The sequence below is a fragment of the Artibeus jamaicensis genome, unplaced genomic scaffold, assembly GCF_021234435.1.
Source record: "Artibeus jamaicensis isolate MK-2021 breed Jamaican fruit bat unplaced genomic scaffold, CSHL_Jam_final contig_797, whole genome shotgun sequence".
NCBI classification, from domain to species: domain Eukaryota; kingdom Metazoa; phylum Chordata; class Mammalia; order Chiroptera; family Phyllostomidae; genus Artibeus; species Artibeus jamaicensis.
This window is the reverse complement of record NW_026521977.1, coordinates 13764943-13780047: the sequence shown is the minus strand read 5'-3', so window position 1 is coordinate 13780047 and position 15105 is coordinate 13764943. Positions and strand designations below refer to the sequence as shown.

The window sequence follows — 15105 nt, the reverse complement described above, 5'->3', positions numbered from 1 at the left end:
GAAAAGAACTAGCTCCTTCATAAGGGTTTGCTGGATCTTCTCTTGTAGGTATGGTTCCTCCCTCTCTTACAAAAATGTACATTTCATCTGTATCTTTCCTAATGTGTTAATTTTACTCTGCCTTGTACTATGGTAACCTATATACCTGTCCATTTTATTAGACCCAGAGTCATTCCAATATTCTGATATTGTTCTTTTTATTTCTGTACTTGGATGCACTGAGTTAACAAAAGTTCTTATGTCCTGTTAATTATAAGAAGAAATGTCCATCAATTATTTTACCATCAGATTGATTTAGAATTTTTGGAACAAGTATCTTTTAACAGATACATTCTTTTTCTGTGGAGTGATATTACAAGTGAAGGAAACAGATAATACATAAGTAAAGAAATCAGCTACACAATTTCAGGAGTTGCTAATATAAAGAAAAGAGGAAACTGCTTAATGGCATATAGTATGACCAGGAAAAGGGGGCTGCAGATAAGATTTTCAGAGAAGGGCTCCCTGAGCTACTGGTTGTGAGTGGGAGCTGAATGATAAGAAAAGACAGGCCATGTGAAGGAAGAGCATATTAGCAAAAGAGAATGGCCAGAACAAAAACTCTGAGATGAAATAAAGCTTGAGCGTTCAGTGGGTGGAACTGAAGCTCGTGTCCCTGAAGTAAGTAGATGGTGTGGAAATTGTGGAAGATGAGAGGATAGTGTTGGACAAGGTCCACAACATTTATGGCCACATGGTAGCTGATAAAAAATTTGAATTTCATTATAAGTGTAAATGAGAGTCCACTGGGGGGAATTTAAGCAAGACAGTTTCATGATATGATTGAGATTGTTGGAAAATTGCCCCAGTTTCTCAGATTCAAAGAGAAAGAGCAGATTTTTAAAAAATTTGGTGTATCACAGAGCTTGAAAAAGTACAATAAATAGCTAAAGAAGCTTCTGTGAAACTGCAACCTGTCTCTAAATGTGAAAGTCATTTGGATTTCCACCCTTCCCTCCATTTCTTGTAGCTGGAATTAAAAAAGTAATGCTTCCAGATTCACCTGTAAGAGTAAATAAGAGCATAAATAAAATATTTGGAAAGACAGGGTTGTCCATGGATTACTGGTTTGGTTACATGTTTGGTGGTCAGGAATTCTGTTTCATCCTGCATCTCAACTTCCAACATCCCAGAAGATAAGTCAATTCAAAACCGTGTATAGCGAATTGATATTGCACCTGCAGACCTATCTTATACTGCAAATTTCTCCATCTTCATGTTTATCTTATTTTGTTTAACTATTAACTTTACCTTTTTGTCTGACCCAGTAGATTGTGAAAGCAGGGACTGCGCCATACCCTCAATCTGCATCATGTAGAAACTTAACGAATAGTAATTTAGTAAATGAAGGAGATATTGTATGTTGGTAGATAGACAGTCATGTAACAAATCCCTGAAAAATTCTTATTTGCCTTAGTTTAATAAGATTAAACTATAATGGAGTAAACAAATATTATTAATTAATTATAATTTTAAACATATTTTATTAATTAGACCAATATTACTCAAGCATGTTATTTAACATCAATTCTATTATTATTATTAATATTGTCATCATTTTTGTTACTTTTGTTACATTAACTGACTTCCTACCATAGTAATTATTTTCAAAGAATTAGGAGTTAGACTGTCATTCCCTGAGTTTACAATTAATTATTCACTGCTGGAATGTCTCTAAATCATAGTTGATAATTAATTAATAATGTTTGCTGAGGGTTGTTCTAGGTTAAGTGTACATTTTAATAAAAGGATATATTCAAAAAAAAAAAGGATATATTCTCCGACTTATTCGGCAAACCGCAGGACTGTTCCCAGCTATTCTGATTATATCAACAACTCCTGGTAATGAAAGATACCACGGCAGGTAGTGGGGGCAAACAGGTGGGGACTCACTGGTGAATCCTTGCACGGCTGAAGGGGCCAGTGTAGCAGTCTGACTCCTCCAGGTCTGGAAACGCTGACTTGTCCAGAACCATTGGGTTTTGAGACATCCATTTTTTGAGTCTTCTATAATAGTTGTGTACACTGGAACAAAGTCACATTTTAGCACTGAATGAGGATGCATTCTGGAGTAATGCCTACCTTCCACCGCCATTCCAAAACAGAGTTCCAAAAAGACATAAGACACACCCGCACTCACAATAGCACACATGCATTCTTCCTGTTTCCAGGAGAAAGTGAAAAGAAATCTGAATTACAAAGGCAAAAATACTTGGTCAGAGCCCAGACTGTGTCATACCGGCTGTGAGGGCGGGAGGTTGAGGCATGAGGTGGTGGGGAGCAGTGATGATAGAGTCATCAATTTTTTCCTAATCTCCAAAACCAGTTGCAATTTGTTATGCTTTCCTGAAGGGTCACTTCAAAGAGTCTTTAAAAATTGAATGTGGAAGTGCATTGTAAACAAAAGACAAACAGCAGCAATAGTAAAACTATAACCCTGTCCTATCGACTTGTCAGGAGAAAGGATGAACTTCAAAATCTGAGTAATTGCCTGCACATTAATTATCACCTCATGTTTATTGGCTAAAATACCCCTGCACAAAATACCTTTCCCACTTCAAGAAAGAAAAAATGCAAGTGAAATCTAAGTGCACATAATTGATTTTATCTCCCTCTTTCTAACTATCTACAGATTGGGTTTTGTAACTTTACAATGATGATGACCACACACACACACACACACACACCCCTCCACTAAATTTTTCTTCTTCAATGGTAAATTTTTTTAAACATCAAGATCATTCATTTCCTTAACTGAAACTCTACATTAAGGCGAATAACATGACCTTTTCTCAGTTTAACATGTAATAACTTTCACAATCCCCTTTCCTATTTGTTCACTACCCTCTCCATATGCATCCACAAAGTAAAGGGACAGCGGGAATATTTGTAAAAAGTAAACGGTAAAAAGGTTGACTATAGTAGCATTTAAGAGACTTTAGTAATCATTTGAAACAACTGACAACTGAATTTTCATTTCATGAAACAGAAAATTGTGAATGCAAAGGATAATAAAACATAGGACACAGTATAGTGTTCATTTTTTGTTTACTTTTGAATTTGACCAAAATAGAAAAAAAACGTTTTTCTACTATTAAAATGTTGTTTCTTTAGGAGTTTTTAAAATATTTTATTTATTTATTTTTAGAGAGCAGGGAAGAGGAGGGAGAGATACATCAATCTGTGGTTGCCTCTCATATGCCCCCTACTGGGGACCTAGCTGGCAACCCAGGCATGTGCTCTGACTGGGAATTGAACTGGTGACCCTTTGGTTCACAGCCCACACTCAATCCACTGAGCTACACCAGCCAGGGCTGTTTCTTTAGGATTTAATATATAAATGTTTATTGGTCATTCCAAACACAAGTTTATTTCAAAACTGAATTATGACCATATTACATAAATAGACATTTGTTGCTATTTTAGAATACAGAATTTCATCCTTCTGTAAGTCTTTAAAATACAGACGCCTGTTTATCAGAAAACCCACTAATTATACAGCAGCAGAATCTCACTAATTCTATAGAGCAAACAAAAGTGAATCAGGCATTTTTCAACTCATCCAACATTAAGCGGGAGCATGCAGGGAAAAAAACCCAGAAAAATCTGCAGTTGTAAATTTATAAGTTATAATATTCTAATGACTTTGGCTTTATTACATGAAAATTAACTGAAATTTGCTACATAGATCAGGACCAAATAGGCACAAGGGAAGTGATGAAAGTTCATTCTGATTCTGGGCATGCTAACTGGACAAAAAAAGAAAAACCTGACATAGCTGAGGATCACAGTTTTTTAAAAGAGCTACTTGAGTACTAACCCCTTTGATACTTGTTCTAATATTAAGTTTCCCCCTTCACAATTCATTTGTTTTGTCATCAATCTCTACCAGGCCTAAATTTAATGTTTAAAATTTTTAAATTGAAATATTTCTTATTGTAAAAATTCTAAATTATAGTCAGCCATCTTCTTGTTAGAAGAACTATCCTAAAATGGCCTGATATTTACACTACATGAATCTTCTACTTTGTGCCATTCTGACTTGCAGTATCCTATAATATTACTCAATAGGTCATACTCCACTACATTCACATTTTGATTTTGTTAATTGATTTTTATGGAAACGAGCAGAAAAACCGCCAGGTGTAAAAAGCTTTTTGTTTTAGTATTCCTTAAAAGGAAACAGTTCCTCCAGGAAAATGGGGCCAAGGCAATTCAGGTGGGACAATTTCTCCTGTCTCAGGCTGTGGTTTGATGAATTCCTCTATCATAGCTGCTGTTACCCAAACTGGTGAGAGTTGCTGTTTTGGGATGAAAGCTCTTGAGAAGTTTGTTTTCAATATTAGGGTAAGAAAGGCAGCTTCAGGTAGTGGAATAAGAGTAGTTCTGTGATTCCAAGGTGCTGTTTGGCAATTAATCACTGTGAGTGTTAGTCATTCCTTTACCATTTTGGTCAAATAAGAGATTTGGGTCACATGATCCAGAATGTCTCTGTTGGGTCTGCTGTTTTATTACTCTAGTGGGTCAATATTTACCTATCAATTTTGGTTTTATAACTATTTTCAAAAATTAAAATCTTCTAAAATGCTAACTTGCAAATATATCAAGTGAGGATTGCAGGAATGTCAATGGTCCATTAAAATAAAACAGATTATCTGTTTTTAAACATTGTTAAATTTGGCACATCATTTTTGAAATCTATTGAATAAATCAATAAAGTGTTTTTCCCCTAAAATTTACAACTGCTGATAAGGGTAATCAAATGTCTTTCTATTTTTTCCCCAAATGACAAATTAATCATAAACAAATTATGTATCACCCACCAACCTGCCCGTTGATTTGCTCCTCGGGTCAGTGTAATAGGATTTTTTCCTGAAAAATAACAGAAATCAGCTGGGGGAAGTCACATGAAAACAGTGAAACCAGTGAGTGACAACATGCAATCATTTTGTGCATTTCAATATTCCAACTTCCATATGCTTAAGAAATACATGAAATCAACCAGTATCATATATAAAATTTACAGTGTTTTAATTTCAAAATCTGAATCACTAAAAATAAAACACTGTCATAAATCAATAAATCACTTTAAATATTTGATTTTTCATGCTTTTTTTAAGGTCTCACTTCTGCTACATGATTCATATTAACTACAGTATCTGTTATACAAAGTCATCCATCCATCCATCCCTCCATCTAAACACATAGATAATGAATATTTCTGACTTTGCAAGGAATGTTAAAGTATAACCTCTAAAAATTTAGAGAATAAAGAGTGTTTCTATCCTTAAGGAGCTTCCTTTATAATTGAGAAGACAAGTGATAGTTATAATAAAATGTGCCAATGTAGAAAAGCAGAATTCTGTGGAAGTACCTAGGAAGGAATCTCCCTAAGTTTCTGCAGAGGAAGAGAAAGGAGACAGGGAAACCCTCCCAGAGGCTGTGCTGTCTGTGTTGAATCTGGAAGCCTGAGTGGGCGTAGTCCTCTGAGTGAGCCTAGTCTTCTGAGTGACCCTTGAGACCTGGCCTTCTAGATTGCATATGAAGTAGTTATGAGACCAAGAACAAACATTGTTAAGATTCAGAAGCTGCGACTAATTAGGTGATCACTGGAGCAGAAATTCTGAGTTGAGGATAGTGATAAAAGACATGGGGGCATGGTGAACGAGGCACAGATAATGAGGAGTCTGACCACTAATGCTCGGGTTTTGGATGAAATGCAATGGGAAGATATGTGTTTTAAGTAGATGTGGAACATGTCTTATTTTAGAGAAACTAAAAATTCTAATGACAGAGGTTAATTAATCTCTTCAAAGATCCTCACTGCATCCTCATCCTGGAGCTGGGGAACGTCATCCTGAGTCTCTGTATCCCCACTCACGAAACCCATTACAGAGTATCAGTGTGGTATCTAGAAAGCACGGCTGAGAGTCAGGACACTTTATATGCATTCCTGTGTCAACTGCTTAGCAAACTAGAAAACATTCTTAGCTACCACATTTCATTGCAATCACTGGTCCTATGACTAGAAAATCGTTTTTAGGTCGTCCCGACATACTAACCACTAAATTCAAAGTTTGAGCTTTTAAAGTTTGCTATGTGTATTCTAAACTCGCATTTTAAATTACCTTCTCCCTTCATTTTTTCAAACATACATTTTTTTGTGTGCATGCATCATTCAATCCTACTGGACTATAAACCCATCTTCACTCTGAATCTCCTCTATAAAGACTGTCTTGCACTATTTTTCCCATTGTTATACAACTGTTCACTGACTATCTTTTGTAGGACACTGAGCTTTTTGAAGACAGTAGTTCTATTTCATTTGACTTTGTATGCCCAATGTATACTTGCCACATTATTTGATAAGTAATGAGCGCTAAGATGGCTGGTGAATGAGTGAGCCTTCATTTAATTCGGAGTTGTGTTTATCTCCTTCAGTGCCTGAAAACACTACATTCAATAAGCATTTGTTGATAAGATACTATTAGAAAACTACAAAAGTAGAAATTAGTTTAATTTTAATATCAAATATCTAGAAATGTGATTAAGAGGAGAAAAAGATAATAGTATAAGTATTGGGCATAATAAGACATATTATACAATCAAAGAGCATTTGGATTAAGCCCTGCTCTTTTTTGCTATTTTGATATAGTTTTTTAAACATTTAAAAAATTTGTTGAAATGTTTTGGAGCAAATAAAGGAAAAAAAGTCATACAAGATGAATATACATAGCTTTAAAACCACTACATTATAAGAGCAAATAAAAATTAAAATAAGAAACACAAATTTTCCTATTAACTAACACCCTGATTACCAATAGAATCTAGGATGAACTATGTGAAAATTAGTGCTGGTGAGTCCTTTTACTTGAGGACTGGTTTTAAAAAATATTTTATTTATTTATTTTTAGAGAGAAAGGAAGGAAGGAGAGAGGGAGAGAAACATCAATATGTGGTTGCCTCTCATCTGGCCCCTACTGGGGATGTGGCCTGCCATCTAGGCATGTGCCCTGACTGGGAATTGAACTGGTGACCCTTTGCTTCCCAGCTCCCACTCAATCCACTGAGCTTCACAAGCCAGGGCTGGCTATGTTTATCTTGAGAGCATGTCAGTCATGGCTTGTACTGTCTGGCTATGTAAAAAGCTGTGATTTCTTTATGTTGTTGCAATTTCTTGGCGAATTGCCTGTGATGCACATCCCATTCTATTTTAATGCTTATTCAAAAACAAAAGTGTTTTTTTCCTCTTCTACATTTGTGGAGCAGTTTTCTGGATTGGGGGAGATTTTATTTTTAATTACATACCCCCAGCGATATACAAGTGTACACTGAAGTTAATAATCACCTGCCATTCTGTATTTTTCTACAGAAATGAACCCGCAGAACCAAATCATTTGCTACCCCTAATGCTCCATCCTGTAATGCACTAACTGTGTATTATTTGGGTACAGAGCTTTCTTTATTTTTCCTTTGAAAAATGTCGGCTATTTTACAATTTGCATTAGGGCAGCATTTATCAATTTTACCTACCTACCCACTGTTCCACAATCACTCGAAATTATAAGTAAATAATTATGTCAATGCTATTTCCAACCAGTTTCAACATAGTCAAGTAGCCGCATGCAAAAATGAACACAGGGCTAAGAGAGGAGGCAGGTCACTTAGATGGGACCCTGGGTCTCTGGCTTCTTGTCAAGCACAGTTGCTCCCCTATTATTTATTCTATATATTAGGCTCCCTGTATATTTTCATATCATTTTATTTTTGAATAAGGCATCCTTTGCATAAAAAGTGATCTAAATTTAATCCCAATTGCGATAAAAATATTTATTTTATCTAGAAAAAAGATGGTTCTTAAGAAGTTGAAAATACTCCCCCAAATTTGCTGTATTTAAAATATTTGTGGGGGAAGTTGGAGAAAAGATTTAAAGGTTGGCCCCACCTTGGAACTCAGCCTGAGAAGCATTTAGGATGACTACTGAATCATCCTAAAACATGTTTGACACTTTTAAGGTGAAAGAGAGGTAAGAATGAATAGGGAGTACCTTTGAATTCAAAGAAAAATAATGAAAGTCGGAGTTGGTATTTCTGGAATGTAGACAGGACAGGTTAAGTCCTCCCTGACAGGATAAACATGTGAAAATGTAGAGTATTTTTAACTCCCTGAAATTCCCTTGGTGAGTTTTGAAACATCGAGTCCAATATTTAGGCCATATTTACTTTGGAAGAATATTCAAGCAAAGAGCTAGCTAGAAAATATAGATACGTACAATTTTACACATACATTCAATCCAAAAATTCAGATAAATTGGTCAAGATTCATGGTCGTACAAGTCAGCTGAAAACTTCTGCAGGCAGTGCTAAAACTCTAATATTTTTTCAGAATAAATTTGCAGATTTTTTGTGGAATATAACATGTATATTTCAACATTGACTAAATATGTAGATTAGCCACATTTTTATGCATAAATCTTTAAAAAGAGATGCATTTTCCTATTTAAGTTCTTTGCTATTTTTGTATATTTAAAGACAGCATATATGTTCTTAAACGTGCTAACAGTTGACAGTTGGAAAGTGAATTGGCCACCATGAAACATTTTGCTATGCAGTTTATGGTTGATTAGCATTCTCTTTTTATGAGCTGAGAACTATCCCCAATTTCAGGGATATCATGAATAAATGAGTAGTTGATTACTAAGGAGTTAGGTAATGCTGTATTTATTATTTAAGCTCATCTGGAAAGATGTTCCAAAAGAAGTCTGTATTCCAGCATTCCTCTAACTACTTTCCCAAGGATAATGTCATTTTAAAATTTTTAAAAAATTCATTATCAGGTAGGAATTTGGGGAACATTACTCTGTATAACTGTCTCTTGAAATTCATAAAAATTATGTAATTGTTAAAATATTATAATCTCTGAGACGATAGTTCTTTATCATCTGCATCAGAATCATTTGGGATGTTTGTTACAAATGTATATACCCAAGTCTGTCCTAGACTTTATATGCCAGAATATCCTGGTGTATGTTCCAAAAACCTTAATTTTTACAAAGTTTCTTGAGTGATTTTGATGCACTCTGAAGACTGAGAATGATAACCACTTCTCTAAAAATTCCTACCCTGAAGAAGCATTGTGTAACTCAGAATTCCGAAGGATATTTTTCTACTGAGCCTGTGAAACTGGCATTATTTTGATATATTTTGGAAAATGTTGCATATTTTCTTATATGTTATTATTAAATCATGATACAGCAATTGTAAACATTATTTAGAAAAATATAGTATAAAGACAAAATTCAGACACAAGTTTCATGATTTTTATATTTCTTTCTTTGCACGTCTCAGAACTCTTCTTTCAAATGCATCCTTACCAGGGCATAATATCATAAGGCTTATTGATGTCAGTACTTTCCCAGAGTTAGCCTCTTTTATGCTACTGGGTATAAGAATTTTCTCCATATTTTTGAATTGTGCTCCTACTGTTCATTCATATTAATTATTTAGAGGCTCTTTTTATTGGTATATTGTTACTCCGAACCTTTTAAAACATTCTTAGGAGCTGATAAAGCATGCTGAGCTCCGAATGAATGTAACTGTTCATATCTTCAATGTGAGTTAACACTTTGCACATAATAGGAAAACCGTTGAATTTTATTTTGGTAAGCGATGATGGATAAGGAAACATTCTGCAACATAGGAAATTATGTCTATTTAATATTTGCTGGTCTACAGGACAGACTGATAATCTTTGAACTGAGCAGGCATCTCATTACAATTTTCCTTTGATACTGAGGGCAGAGCTAAGAAACCGTCTGGTTGAATTGCATCTGAGGGATGATTCTTCCTAACTGCTACCCAGAGAAGAACACTGCATTTGTTTACTTGAGAATACTACATACTTACACCTCCTGTCTTCCATGAAAACAAGGAGAGTTCTATCTACCCACAAGAAATAAGAAATGAGGTTGATCTTGAGAATCATGTTATCAGTTAAAATTTGGAAACAACTTTTTCTCTTGCTCTAGAAAAGTCCACCTAGAAATAATATAAAGTACCTAGGGAGGCAGAAGATTTGCCACATTAGGCAAGCAAATTATAATGAAAAAAAAATGTGTCCCAGATTACCTAACCTTTGGAAGAAAAAGCATTTCCCTTGTTGAAAGAATTGCATTTATTGCCGTAAAGTTCTGCAGAAAGATTGAGCTTAATATATACTGAGAGAAAATGAAATAAAATTTCCAAGTACCTGAAGGGCATCCTGATATTCAGCCTCTCTGCATACTTGCACAGGGTGTCCCATGGAATGTGAATTTTGATAAACATGATATCAGTGTTTGCAACAGCTGGCTGAAAAGGAGAGCAGGGCAGGCACCATTATTTATCGTCAGAGCTGATGATATCATGGGAAAATTGGATTGGAGAGGAAAGAACACTGTCCTCTTGTCTACACATGGGCCATCGTCATAAATCTACAAGTGATTTTTATGAATAAAAATTCTTAACATGTAAAAATCTTCAATACAAATTTAATAACGCCATCACATACAAGAAGTAATCACCGATGTAACTTAGTGCATTTTCTTATTCTGATCATTATCAAGATCCGGAATCCCCAGTGAGAAAAATTACGATCCAGTTAGAAATCTAAAGTTATTTTCGCTGGATAATTTATCAAGTTCCTCCCATTCTTGCTCAGAAGAGATGGGCAGTTGCCACCAGGCATTCACTGTTTCATTCACTTATTCTTTTAGCATATTTAATTGAGTAATTACTACTTGCTGGGTACTGTGGATATCCTGGGAGGAAAATGGAGCATAACATATATAAGTCCATTACTTTACAAAACTGTCAAATTTTGCCCACTTATCCTAATTTTTTAGTCCACTCTTTCCCATATAAAGAGATCATAAGAATTTCAGTGTCTTGATCTAGACAAGAGTTTTTAAAGCAGAGTCATATGTACATCAGAATTATCTAAGAAGCTTTTAATAAAATTGCATACCTTGTTCTAATTATCCAATTAATCCAATTGGATTATTCTTAATCCAATTAAGAATTCTCATAATTGGATCCCACTGTTCTGAATATTTTGCTCAGATCACTAAGAGGACCAGATGCCTCTTCGAGCAAGCCATTGAGATTCTAACATGTGGTCCAATAGTCTAACACAAGTCTACTAAATAATCGACTACTTTGGCATTTTACATTCTTCACGTTCATATTCTACTTAAACAAAAACATGTCTAGATGGTCATTTTTGGAAGCTCCTACAGTATCTGAGGTCCACAGAGCTAAGAAGTTTGCGGCCACAGGGATTCTCCTTCCTCTTATTAGAGGAGCTGAACATGTACAGTGGAGGAAGTGCCTCTGCTCCCATTTAGACACACCTGCCAGGTTAGACACAGAGGGACTCCATTTGGTTAACACTGTTCATTTAAATTTCAACTAGACAGAACTTCTCAAGAAACATACCAGTCTTAAAAACTCAAAAGTATGGAAGAAATGTATCAATTTAATTTAAAATTACATACCTTTTAAAATTAAGCTTTTTAATTTTATATACCTCTACTCATAAAGCCCTATACTTTAGTAGATATGGCTAATTTCACAAGTTTGCCAGAGCAATGTTTTAAATTTGTATCAGCAACATTTTAAAGCAGGATTATTGCAGCACCACGAGTCATCCATTGGACTAACACTCAGGTGTAGAAGACAGCCTCACCACTGATGTCATAGGGCAGGCACTTCCACGGACCAGTGTTTGCCAGAGCTTATTTCACAGAGTATTACAAAAAGAAGAAGTGCCGGAAGGGGTGTGTATTCCATGGTCAAGTTAGTTTTGGGTTCCCCACTAGAAAACTTCTCAGACATTTCAATATGAATGTACTTGCTAAACAATACAAAAGGTGAAAAAAGCAAGCTGAATGTCCACTGTTTTGGACCAGGAATTGTTGTTTTCCTCTTCCTGTAGCTCAATGGAAGAGGAAATTACAAACCACCAGTAATTTACAAAACCACCAGTAATTTACAAACCACCATGGGAAAAATAGCAAAAGATGCTTTCATCTCAGTGCAATTTCCAAAGACCTTCCCTACATCAAATGTTTATTTTAAATGAAGCCGAAGAATGATGAAAACAAAAATTGGCAAATGTTTAATGAATGTGTGGATGTAACTTATTTTGAGTCCATTGTATGTAACTTGCACCTAAGCAAGAAACAGTGGAGATAGGAAAGAAATTAAGCCAGAATTATTTTGGAAGAGGTACTATGCGAGGAATCAAACTAGCATCATGAATGAATAGATGGCTTAGGACTGATTAACTCATTTCTATCAACCTCTAAAATGTGAAACAATTAATACACTTAAATAAAATAGATGTTTTGGGGGGATGTTTCTACATTATCATACATGAGTAAAACATCAAGCTAAGTGCACAGAGAGCTAGAACATGTTTAATTTTGTATATCTTTAAATACATGAAGATTTTTTTGGGCAATATAAATTGTTTTCTTTTACAGTTTCCTTAAATTAATTTTCCTTTTTAAAATTACTTAAAAATGAGTTTTATTTTCTTGTAGCTACTGAGCAGAGGGTTGGTGAAGGGATTATTTGTCAGGGGGAAAAATTACTTTCTTTTGCAACTGAAATTCCTCCTAATCTGGCACTATCCTGTTCAACTCTGGTGAAGACAGGCTTCTCTGAGGGCACAGAACACCCACTGCCTTTGCACTTCACATCATTATTTAATTGTTCCACCCAAAATTCTCAAGAGGTAGAACATTCACTTGAGAGGAGACAACATTTAAAAATTGTTTTTACAAAGTCACTCTGCAAGTTGGTGTCAGAGAACTGAAAGAAAATAGAATGTGGAGCTCATGGTATTGAGTTCAAGATAACGAGAGATTGTTGACATGATATGGCAATTAAATTGGACAACAAAGCATCCTCCCTGACAGGGAGAGGTCATCTACCTGTTCATTCATGTGGCCTTCAAATATGCATCATCCCCTACTGATGTGACCATCTAAAATCTGTTGACATCACCATGCAATTGAATGAGGATTTGAGACCTACTCTGTGCCATGCGCAGTGCTTAGCTTTGGTAAATGTACATAAACCTAGGAAATTGAGGACTGTTTATTAAGAAACACTCTCATTTTCAGCTAAAATCCAATAGTGCAGCTATTTTCACAATTTCATTGTCTGTTTTCTGCCTGTCACAAGCCCTAAATATTTTCAATTTATATTGATTAAAATTAAGTTGCCATCAAAGGCCATAAATAGTTATGATAATGTAAAATGCTGAATTAGGTAATTCAAATAGATGATTTACATACCAGTTAGTCATCAGTTAACATAAGATTTAAGCTGAAAATATATTTAGATTTTAACTTGTCATCATAGAGGTAAGTTCCTTTCTGTTTCCTTAGAAGGGCAATACATTTCTTCATGACACTGATATTTTTTTAATAGTGTGGCTGGTAAAATTGTAAAACTTTCTCCAAGATCCTCATTCTCTGCTGCTGTCCTGGTCCTGGACCAACCTGGGGACATGTGAATATGATGAAATATTCACTCCCATGATTCGGTATGTTATATATTATATTTACTGTTAAGAAAAAGAGAGTATCCTTCAAGGCAGATGAGCCCCTAAAAGGAAATGGACTCCTTCTGGCAAGACAGACTGAAAAGAGCAGAAGACACAAGGAAGATTCTCCATTGTTGGTTTTAAAAATTGAGGAGCTGTGCCATGGGGACAGGAAAGAGAACGGCCTGTAGGAGCTGAGAACAGTACCTGGATGACAGTCATCAAGGAAACGGGAACCTTAGTCCTACAACCCCAAGGAATGAAATACTGACACAACCATATAAGCTGAGGGAGCCTGGAGTTCCAGGTGGGAATAGAGTCTGGCCAACCCACTGATTTAAGTCTTGTGAGAAACTGAGCAAGGAGCCCAACCATGTCATGCCCTAAGCTTTGACCTACAGAACTGTGTGTTAATAAATGGGTTTTGTTTTAAGCTGCTGAATGTGTGGTAATTTGTTAAGCAGCAATAGAAACTCAATACAAAAATAGTATTAAAAATCTCATATGAAATCTTAAGGTAATCATTTTTAGGATACAATGTTAACATACTTTTTGTAGAACTATGTTTTGGTTCAGTGAGACTGCATTTGTCATAGCAGGTTGATTTTATACACTAACACTGGGATAATTAATCCAGTACTAATTAACTCAGCTATTAAAAAATCAATGTCATTACTTTTAGAATTAAAAACATAAGGTGAACCTTTTGTAAAAATATCTTTCACAAATGAAAGAAATAATTGTAGAAAGTTAACTTTAAAATCTAATTCAGAAACCTTCCTTTTCCTTGTATGATACTTGATATTCTAACTATTACTTTATCTTCCTTGTCACCTTGACCCAAAACCCTTTAATTTTTTTTATCTCATCTCTCTTCTGTTTCCTCAATCTTTCTCCCTTCCCTTCTCTCCCTGTTTTCCTCCTTCCATCTTTCTTTCATGGAGAGAGAGAGACAGAAAGGGAGGGAGAGAGAGAAGGAGGGAAGGAGGAAAGGAGGGAGGTAGGCGGGAAGGGAGAGATGGAGGCAGGAAAGGAGGGAGGCAGACAGGAAGTAAACTGAACAAAATTTGGCAAGATCTCTTTTCCCTCATTGGCTATTACTCTTCATCCTCCCATTTACAGATAAGCAAGCTGATGGTATTTGTAGATGCCTCTATTTTTTCATTTGTTTACTTTTCTACTCATGATAATCTAGCTTGCAGGTCCCTCTCCTCAGAGAAATGATTCCATTGCTTTTACCAAAGATCTCCATGTTGCCCAATGGAATAGGCCTCTTTCTTGTCTTACTAGACTTTTCAGTAGTAATTTACCCAGACAACCACTCTTCCCTGTGACTCTTCTTTTCCTTTTTCTGCCTACTTCCAGCTCCTTCAAGTGACTTTTCTCCTCTTCTATGTTTTACTGGCTCATTCTAGGGCTCATTTTCCCTTACCCCTATAGCAGCTTTTGTCCTAATAAATTAATAAATGACT

At 35.4% G+C, this 15105-nt stretch overlaps 1 protein-coding gene across 3 annotated transcripts in view; it reads right to left on the bottom strand.

Annotated features, from left to right (window-relative positions):
• ANO3 (anoctamin 3) overlaps positions 1-15105 on the bottom strand; it is a 287665-nt gene that overhangs the window by 78795 nt on the left and 193765 nt on the right. For all 3 annotated transcript variants that reach the window (XM_037132986.2, XM_053673141.1, XM_053673142.1), the window contains exons 6-8: positions 10289-10389; positions 4867-4911; positions 1933-2064 (exon numbers count right to left, since the gene is read on the bottom strand). In XM_037132986.2, the coding sequence (XP_036988881.2) occupies positions 1933-2064; positions 4867-4911; positions 10289-10389 (278 nt within the window). The remainder of the gene's footprint in view (positions 1-1932; positions 2065-4866; positions 4912-10288; positions 10390-15105) is intronic.